This window comes from Uncinocarpus reesii, genomic scaffold, assembly GCF_000003515.1.
Source record: "Uncinocarpus reesii 1704 scaffold_2 genomic scaffold, whole genome shotgun sequence".
Classification (NCBI taxonomy): Eukaryota; Fungi; Ascomycota; class Eurotiomycetes; order Onygenales; family Onygenaceae; genus Uncinocarpus; species Uncinocarpus reesii.
Genome location: NW_003052499.1, coordinates 225064 through 235298, shown reverse-complemented (window position 1 = coordinate 235298; position 10235 = coordinate 225064). Strand labels below are relative to the sequence as shown.

The 10235-nt window shown below is 34.6% G+C and overlaps 2 protein-coding genes across 2 annotated transcripts; one reads left to right on the top strand and one right to left on the bottom strand.

Annotated features, from left to right (window-relative positions):
* Positions 1–1065: 1065 nt before the first annotated feature.
* UREG_03036 (uncharacterized protein) lies at positions 1066–1539 on the top strand (the record flags this gene model as incomplete). The annotated part of the gene is made up of 2 exons (XM_002543474.1): positions 1066–1138; positions 1250–1539. 2 exons carry the CDS (start codon positions 1066–1068, stop codon positions 1537–1539), a joined length of 363 nt encoding a protein of 120 aa, XP_002543520.1.
* A 3892-nt stretch (positions 1540–5431) lies between these two features.
* On the bottom strand, positions 5432–5695 carry UREG_03035 (uncharacterized protein; the record flags this gene model as incomplete). Its single annotated transcript, XM_002543473.1, has 1 exon — positions 5432–5695. One exon carries the CDS (start codon positions 5693–5695, stop codon positions 5432–5434), a length of 264 nt encoding a protein of 87 aa, XP_002543519.1.
* Positions 5696–10235: the final 4540 nt, after the last annotated feature.

Genomic DNA, 10235 nt, shown 5'->3' with positions numbered 1-10235 from the left:
AGGGCAAACTTTTTGAGAAAGTATGAAAAGCTCAACGCAGCAGGAGAGTGTGCAAGTGTGATTTGGAAATCAAAGATGGATTTGATTCTTCTCTACTGAAAGAGGAACTAGACTATCTATATATATGTACAGCAGTGAGCCCAATGCTGGTAGGCATCAGAAACCATCAGGCTTCATAGACAAGATCTATGTCTAATAGGGACTAGACTAGAAAAGAAATATACAGTATTATACAATATGCAGTGCTGGAACCACATCCTCCCCTATCAGATCAGACTTTATCTCCAAAGTCTTCAGATTGAGAGTCCATTAGATAGGTTGAGTAAATGTGTCTCTGATCAGAGGAGAAAGACTTGAGGGGATTGTTGAGAACACATGTCATGTACAGTGTTTTGTAGATTCATTGCTGATAAGACACTATTGATAATGCTAATGTTTTTGTTGTTTTCTTACACAATTGATAGATTACTAGCACTGACTGTTTCTGATCTAGCAATGCATGTCTGATATCAACAAGTTCCTCTCTCTTCTTTCTTTTCCTCTTTCTCTTTCTCTATTGTGGTTGTTTACCTTTCTGTTTGCTGTTCATCATTCATTATCATTCTCTTGTTGTCTGTTTTTATCATGTGTTAATTCTTCATATCTTTCTTTCTCATACTGTCTGAAGATTCATTGTCATCACAATCTTGCATCTATCATCTTTCTCTCTGCTCTTTTTTTCTTATATCCTATCTTTTCACTGTTGACATGCCTTTGAAATTGCCCAAGACTCCTCTGCTGAAGTGTTTCTTGAAGAATGTTAGTTCTTTATTGAGCTGCAAGTGCAAGTTGGATCATTGTTGTTCCACTTCAGATCTTGTCATGTTAACTCATACAATGCAAGTTGGTAAGAAGTTCTTCTTTTTCCAGTTCATTATGTGCCCACAACTAATTCAAGTAGTTTCTCTCCACTCTGATAGAAAAAAGTGATGTAGAACTGAACATTATGATTGCTCTGACTCTTCTGCTCATACTGAGGTGCAACATTCATCTCTCAATTCTTTTGCAGATAGTGACAATATCAAAATGGCTGATGTCAACTCTGTGGTTGAGGCTGACAATACAAACAAAAATGTTAGTGATGATGATAATTCTGGTGGTGTGGAGTTGGAGCCTTTGCCCCAACTTTCAATATTGATTGAGAAAATTGTTAGTTCTGTTGAGAAATCTGTCATACTGTCTGTTGTTCTGATTGAAAATTCTGTTGTAGGACTCTTTGCTCTCATTGAGAAGTCTGTTGTCTCTGATGAACCTGTTGCTCTGACTGCACCAGCTGCCACTCTAATCAAAAAATCTGTTGTTTTACTTGAAGAACTCAATATTTCTGTCAAGAAGCTTTCAGTTAAGCCAATCATTGCTTCTGTTGAGAAGTTCATTCTTTCCATCAAAAAGTCTCTAGTCAAGTCAATTATCACTCTCACTGAGAAGTCTGTTCTTCTGATTGAACAACTCATTATTCCAGTCAAGAAATCTGTTGCTCTTCTTCCTGCCACTAACTGATTGTTGAACATTTTTTTCAAGTGTGTGAGCAGTTCTGTTGCTTGTGCTCCATTCAAAACAAACAATACTTTTTTGATTTCTTTGACTTTTAAAAGACTGTTTATTATTGTGCTTAAGACTTCAGCTCTTTCATTGAAGATTGTTGACTCTGAGTCTATCATATCCAAATCTTTCAATTCTGTTGTTGCTAAGCTCAAGCCCATCATCATCTTGTCTGAGAATACATTTAATATTGCTCTCTTGAAGACTTCTGCTTCATTCAAAAATATTATTGATCTTTTCAAAGTTTCTGTTCCCACATCTGATCATATCTTCATTAAGCTCAAATTTGTTGTTGTTACAACTTCTGCTTTAACAGAGAAACCAGCTCCTGAGCCTATTCAGCTTCTACAGAGTCTCAAGATTTTAATAAACTCTAAAACTTGAAAGAGATCTGATGCTTCTTCTCTCCTGTCTGCTGTCTTAATCAATAACAATGATTTAATCTGTAATGATTTTGTGACTCTCTACACATCATTTTCTAAGTTATCAGATTGTCTTCCCCATTGCTCTACAATCTCTTTCTCTGAGATGAATGTATCTGTATATGAAATCATAGACTTTGCAGCTTTAATCCTCCAACATTTTTTTGTCTCACCATCAACCCAAGCTGCTGTCAACATAGCAAGACTCAATATCAGACATTCAATCAAATGATGTGGGACTGCTTTCAATGATGTTCTTCTCAACTGCAAATCTATCAGCAAAGACTCACAGATGAATGCAGTGATTATTTATTTGTGTGATACTGTTAAAGACAAATCTTATATATTCTGCATCAAGAGCAACAGCTCTTTTCAGCAATGTGTCTGTGCTGTCAGTTCTAAAAATCTTGAGATGGGGAAGAGTGCTTGTGCATCTTGTATATGGCTCAACTCCCCTCATCTTTGCTCACTTCACTTCAATTATAAGATTGACACTGTTTCTGATGATGAACTGAAGCAATGATTGTTCTGTCCTTCACAAGCTAAATCATTGAACAACAAGTTCACTTTAATCAAGATGAAAGGCAGGTCAGCTATCCTCTTCAATACTCTCAAGCATGTGTTCTTGAAACTCTATTCTGATTTGCAAGCTTTTGTCACATCTCTTAAGAATTTCTCAGGTGATATAGAATGCCTCCACACCATCAGAAAAGTCATGATGTTGGTGTACACTAAGATTCTGAATCATATCAAGAAGCTGGAGGAGTTTGAGAATGAGAAAGAGTCTGAGGAGTCTTCTGAATCAGACTACAGTTGGTAACTTCTTGTTTGTGTTGTGCACCTTTGAGCACTTCATTCATCCCCCTCTTAGATAGAATAAATTAGTCAATAGAAATCAAGAAATTTTTGTTAATATCTTTCATTCTCCTTAACTTCATTGTAGCTAGAATGATCACTTAACAATCTATAATCATGAGCCTTAACTAAATCACAACAGCAAGGGGTTCATCAAACAAATCAGTAACAGATTGAGCTCTTCTCTCTACTCTACTCAACACATCACCATCAGAGATGTTTTCTCATTCATCACTGAATTCCTTCTGTTCTGATTTCAATGAACATTCTGACTCATCTTGATTTTTCATGCAGAATTGAGTTTTGCACTTACTGCTTGATCTGTAAGAGAGCTGATTACTTCTCAAGACAGTATCATCTTTCTGTCAATCTTTTTTTCTGATGATACTACATGTAACCACTCTCTTCTTTCTATCAGTGACTGAATCATTCTCTAAACCATCTTTGAGTTTCTTCCACTTGCATTTGATGATTATTAATAGTTTCTGATAGGAACTAACTTCATCTTCATACATGTTCACAATGTGTTGTATCTCTATAGATCTTTCAACTGACAGACTCTTCTTCTTTAGAGCATGAGTCACCATCAATAAAGACTATAATTCTTCCAAATTCTCTACCTCTGTCTTTACCAATCTTGAACTGTTGATAAGATTCTTTAGAATTCAACCACTCAGTTCTTTCAATGTGTATGTTTCAAGTGGGTGTGATTTGATTACTTAATAGAGACCAAACCACCATGGTTGAAACTTCTCTGGACTCTCATTCTGAATGAGAACTCATGTTCTGACTTTGAAATCTGTTTTGTGGACTACATCATCTTGTATACACTTCAATTTGATAGCCCAGTTGAGGAGGAGTTCATTCACTAATAATTGTGTGTGGGTGACATTTCAAATTTACTCATCCACATTCTTGATGAGGACATCATCTGGAATTGGTTTGTTATTGTCAGATGGAATATGTGAATGCACATCATATAGAAAATAGAAGGGGCTCAGCTTATTTGTCACATGTAAATGTATGTGTGCAGTGAATAAAGCTTGCAACAAGTACTCATCTCAAAGTCTAGTTGACTTGCTGAGAAGATATTTTGTTAACATTCTACTGATAAGACTGTTTAGATTCTCAATCTTCTCATTCATTTGCAGGTGATAAGATGTTGTTGTGCAGTGCTTTATCTTTAATATTGCTGTATAGTGTCAAATGGCTTCTGACAGGAGATTGGCACCATTATCTGACAACAACTCACATGGTACATCAAAGTTAACAAATATCTCATCATGAATAAACTTCACAATCTCTTCATTCATTGCTTTCTTGAGAGGCTTGACTATCAGCCAATCAGTTGTGTAATTGACAGCTGTTATAATCCATCAATTTCCATTGAGTGTCATGAGCAAGATTTCTATAAGATTAATGGTTCATCTCTTGAAAGACTTTATACTCATGTCTACCATGTGCTGAGCTTCTCCTCACTTCAAGCTCTTTTTCAATTCTTTTACAACTTGACAATTTGGGCATCACTTGATCTCATTCTGGATTTGTGTCTCCATATTGAACCAGTAGTCATGAGATTGAACAACTCCCAGAAGTTCCAGACACCCAAGATGACTGAATTCATTGTGCATTTATTGAATTAAGTTACTTCAAAAAGACTTTTCAATATACAGCACTTCTGTATTTTCATCAACAATCCAAACAAGCATCTCATCACACCTATTGCTTGAATTCAATTTCCCATACTGAAACATATAACTCATCTTTTCAACTGATCAGCAAAGTGTTGGGTTGTTGGACAGTTGTTTTGATTGAAGATAGATCATCATTACTTCATACTACTTCTTCTCTATACACTTATAGAGAGCAGTGAGAGACTCTTCTTGAGCAATATTGGCTGATTCTTAATCAAGAAAATTGGAACATTTACTGATAGTGTTGAGAACAATAGCTTTCTTATCTGGATGATATTTGATTAACAGATCATACTCCTGAAAATCAACAACTCAATGAGTGAGACATTTCAACAGCTTATGTGTTGTCTGAAGATACTGCAGACTCTCATGATTAGTGACTATAGTGGTCTGCATTCTGTTGTTGATATACCAATTGAACATCTTCAACACATGCTTTATTGCTAAAAGCTTCTTTTTGTGAACTGAATAATTCAGTTCAGCTTCTGAAAGTTTCTTACCATCAAATACAACTGAATGGAGGAGGTTGTTGTTCTCCATCTGATAAAGAACACAGTCAATGATCCATTTCAATACATCTGTCTCAATTGTATAAGTTTTGTTTCTATCTGGTTGAATTGTGACAGAATTCTTTATTATCATCTCATGCAATTTCAGAAATAACATCTGACAAGACACATTCCAGACAATCAGATGAAACTTCTTCTTTCTCAGTTTCTCATTTAACTTCTTTAAAAGATCTGATAGAGGCATGATGATTCTTGCAAAGTTCTTAATGAACTGCTGATAAAATGTGGCAAGATCTAAGAACTGTCTAACTTCATGCATGTTCTTTGACAAAGACCATTTTGTGATCACATTTATTTTTGCTGATAGTGGTCAGATGACCTCCTTTCTGACAATGTGACCACAGTACTCAAGCTTGTTCTTCAAAAAGATGCACTTGAACATCTTGATGTACAACTTGTGTGCATGAAACTTGTTGAATACTTTCTTCAAGTGCTTGAGATGTTCTTTCATGAATTTCAAAAAGACAATAATATTGTTGAGATACATCAGGTAAAAGATACCAGTATACTTTATTAGAACAACATTCATCATCATTTGAAACAAGAGTGGAGTGTTTGTGAGTCTGAAAGACATGACTAGAAACTCATACTTCTCTCATTGAGTATTGAAGGCTGTCTTTTCTATCAATAGTTCACTCATTTGAACTTGTCAGAAATCTGCTGCTAAGTCAACTTTCAACAAGATCTTTGTGATTTCAATAGTGTCCAGTAGTTTCTGTATTCTAGACAACAGATACTTATTTTTCTTGATGATTTTATTAAGAGCTTGATAGTTAACACATATTTGTCATGCTTCTTCTGCCTTCTTTGTAAATAGAACAGAAAAACTTCAAGAGCTAGCTGATGATCAGATCAGTTCTTATTTCAAAAGATTATTGATTTGCTGCTTCTGTTCTTCCAGAAGTGCTTGTGATAGAGAATAAATGTGAATATTTATCAGATCTGAATCTCCTGTATTGATGTTCATTTTAAACAGTTGATCTGATGAAAATCCCAGTGATAAATTCTTCTAGAAAACATCACTATACTCATCAAGCAACTTTTTCAATTTAGAATTCTTGATAGAAGTATTCTTCTTCTCTTCCTCTTTCTTTTTCTTGAGCACATATAGGAAACACTTCATTGTAGGCTTTTGAAGTGTGTGCACTAACTGATAAGCTGTCATTAAATTAAGTCTTTCAGCTTCAGCTAGCACATATTATTGCATGTTGCAAGACAGTATTGTGTGGCACTGCTTTCTTCAATTGGTGATTGACATTATTGATGATTTCCAGCTTATATGCAGATTTCAATGCTGCAGCCACATCTTTTCAAGAATCAGATTATATTCAAAGTTGTTGAGAACTCTTGCAGGGATTTGGCATTTGAATAAGCTGAATTCAAGATAGAGATAGATCTGATAATTGAACCACATACATCCCCCATTCAGTAATCAAATGGCTTTTCTCAAGAGAATGAGCTTTGCTCCTATTCTTGCTGCTAGATTTCAACTAATAAACTTGATCAATGCTCTCAAATTCAATAAGATCTGAACTGTTTCAGCTCTATTGAAATCTGATGTTACTATCTTTTCTTAATAAAGCATCATTTCTGATTCTGCAGCATTGAGGTGTTCAGCATCTGTTGGAATTGTTTCAGTATTGAAGGATTTCAACTTAAGAATTTCTGCTGGGTTCAGCAGGTTGAGGAGATTGGGAATCTCATCAATTCAAAAAACTTCATAAAGAGTGTCAGCAAGTGCCTCTGCATTCACTGACTCCTCTCATTTCTCAATCTGAATTTTGCATTATTCTTTTTCTTTCTCTTCCTTCTCAGATGCTTTTTATCCAAATTCTTTTTATCTGAGCATGCACCCATGCTGTGACTTCTCAGATCACAAATATAACAAGCTTTGTTTCTACAGCATTACAGTCACCATGCTCATGAGTTCTTCTTTAGAGGATTTGATCTTTGAAGCATTGCATTGATTTCATCAATCTCTATATTGTTGAGAGTTGTGTTCATTGCACTCAGATTCATTACATTGAGGTTGAAAGTCTCAGCATGATTTCTTCAAGCTGATTGATCTCTCATCATTCCCATGGCTTCTTCTATATCTTTCAACACTTTCACAATAATATCTCTTGTTATTGACTTTTGGTGTTCTTGTTTCCATTCTGCTAGAACATCAGATTTCAGTCTGTTCAATAGTAACTGGATATAGACAGATTCCAGTAGGGAGTATCTGAGTTCAATGTATGCCTGGTTGAGTTCAATCAAGAAGAATTGGACATCTTCTTTTTACTTGATGTTCACAAGACACTTCCATTGGTAGTTGTCAGCATTGAGCTTGAAGTATCATATCATGATTCATTTTTTGAATTCTTGCCACATCATTAACATTGTGTGATTGTTCAGGTCTCAGTCTGCTAGATCTTCTTTGACTGCTCATCATCAAGCTGCATCTTCAGTAAGTCAGATTGAGACTAGAGTGACTTTCTGAGAGTTGGTCACTTCTCTTTTGATGAAGATTTTCTCTCAATTCCAGTACAATTGACATTTGAAAAGCCACTTGTTGGCTGTGTTGTCAGTTATCTTTTCATTATATTCTTTTGATTTTTCAAGTTCAGAGGCTTTTCAGATTGGTGTTTTTTTATTAGTGATTGGTGCATTGATGATCAGTATGTTCATGACTGATATGCCAGCAGTTGAAGCATTAGGGGGTGGTGTAGGCTGTGTCTGTCTGTTTAATTGCTTGATGAAGACAGATTGCTGTCTCTTCAAGTTATTCAATTGCTTGATCATCTCTTTCCTCATGCATCAGATTTCATTTTCCATATTGTCTCAAATTCTGTCAGCTTGGGTCTTTCTCTCTTGTTGTCTGATATGCTGTGCTTCTGCTCTGAATGAGTGTAAAGCTGCTTCCAGTTGTCTACCTGCTGTGGCAGATGCTTTGTTTTTGGTCATGCATTTTCATAGAACTGTCAATGCATTGTGAATTGTCAGGTGATTCAGGGAGTTTGGTTTGGTGAAGTGGCTTGAGATAGGAGTTGAGACTTCAGAGTCAGTCAGAACTTCAAGACTGAAAGTCATCTTGATATTGTCTGATATAGATGCAATGGTAGATATTGAGAGTTGATAGTTATTGTGAGGTATAATAAACAGTTATCTTGCAGTCATGCTGCATGAATCTGGTTGAAAAGAGTGAGATATTTATCATTAAAGAAAAAACTCTGTTAAGATTCTGATTTGTTGAGGCAGTCTCATGAAAAGAGGCCTCATCAGTGACCTTTTGGAGTTCCCAAGTTGAGTAGTGAAAGCAGATTCTCAAATCATAAGACAGAATCTTTTGACCACCCCATCAGAGGTGTTTGCTTCACTAAAGAGGTTTCACTTCTGATGAGGAGGACTTGACATGCTATCAGATGTGATATGAGAATCAAAGATGGATTGATTCCCCTCTACTGAAGAGAAACTAGACTATCTATATATATGTACAGCAGTGGGTCTGATGCTGGTAGGCATTGGGGATCATTGAGCTTTGTAGACAAGATCTATACCTGATAGAGACTAGACTAGAAAAGAAATATATGGTACTATATAATATGTGGTGCTGGAACCACATCTGTTCATCTAGTCTGTCTGCTATTCAGTGTCTTGATTTGAAAGAAGTATTAAAGATTATTATAATTGATTTGTATGTGAAATGACTGCTTACTATCTTCCAGATAGTGATGTTAATGCTTAAAGTATTTCATAATTGCTAAAAGCTCTTAATCATGAGCTTCATATCATTGCTCAATCTCATTTATCTTGTAAAAATAAAAGATCACAGAGTGTCAATTGTGTTGTTGTCTCTATACTTATTTACTGCTAGATTGCAGCAATATTGCTGCAATCACATATTCTGAAGCATCAGTAATTATCAAAATATCTTTATCTTTATTAAAATGAATCAATAATGAGAGAGTGCTAAAAGCATCTTTAAGATCTCTGAAAGCTTGCCACATTCTTGCTGTTAAATTAAAAAGTTTATTTTATTTTTTCAATAATTCAGTTAACAGAGCAGTAATATCAGTATAGTTAAATATAAAATATCTAAAACAGTCAGTAAATTCTAAAAACATCTGAATATTATGAATAGAGTTAGATTCTAATCAGTTAAACATCATTCTCAAGTGGCTTTCATTCAGACAAATTCCATCATGTTCAATAATATATTTGAGAAATTTCACCTCCTCTTTGTGGAATTTGCCTTTTGATAATTTAGCATATAGATTGTGGCTATGTAGTTACTGTAGAACTTTAATAATGTGTTGAATATATTCTTCTTCAGTTTGAGAGAAAATAAGAATGCTGTCAATATATATGATAATGTGGTCATTCAGAAGATTACTCATAATGTTATTGATATATGTCTGAAAGATCACAGATGTATTGCAGAGACTAAATGACAAGACTGTATATTTAAAATGATCATATTGAGTATGAAAAGCTGTTTTCCATTTATCATCACAATGTATCTGTATATGCTGATATGCATTGTGGAGATTCAGCTTGATTAGTCATTGTGTGTCACTCAGTTTATCAAGTAATTCATTATTTTGAAGTAGAAGATAGTGATTTTTAATAGTTACTGCATTTAATTCTCTATAATCAATACAAAGTTGCAGCAACTCATTGACTTTCTTGACAAAGAGTATGAGTGCTCCCACAGAACTAGTGAAAGATTGAATTCATTCTTGTTGTTGTTTATCTTCAATATATTTCTGTAAGATATTCAATTCTTTTATTAATATAGCATAAATCTTTTTCTAAGATGGTATTTGATCTTTTTGTAAGTCAATCAAATATTTCATGTAACTATCTGACAGCTTATTAACTGCTTCTGAAGATTTGAAGAGAAGACTTCTGTGTATTGTTGATAATATTTCAGAAGACTGAGTATGATGTTTTTGAATTTTTGTTTCACTAGAAGCATGTAAACAACTTCATGTTGAGAAGTCTTAAAAAAATAATATGAGTTCTCAATTTGAAGCTTGACTGATTTCTTGCTGTGATATTGGCAGAATCTAGTGGATCAATCAATAATGAAATTTGTCTCCACTAGTCAAGATAGATCTAGTAACATATTA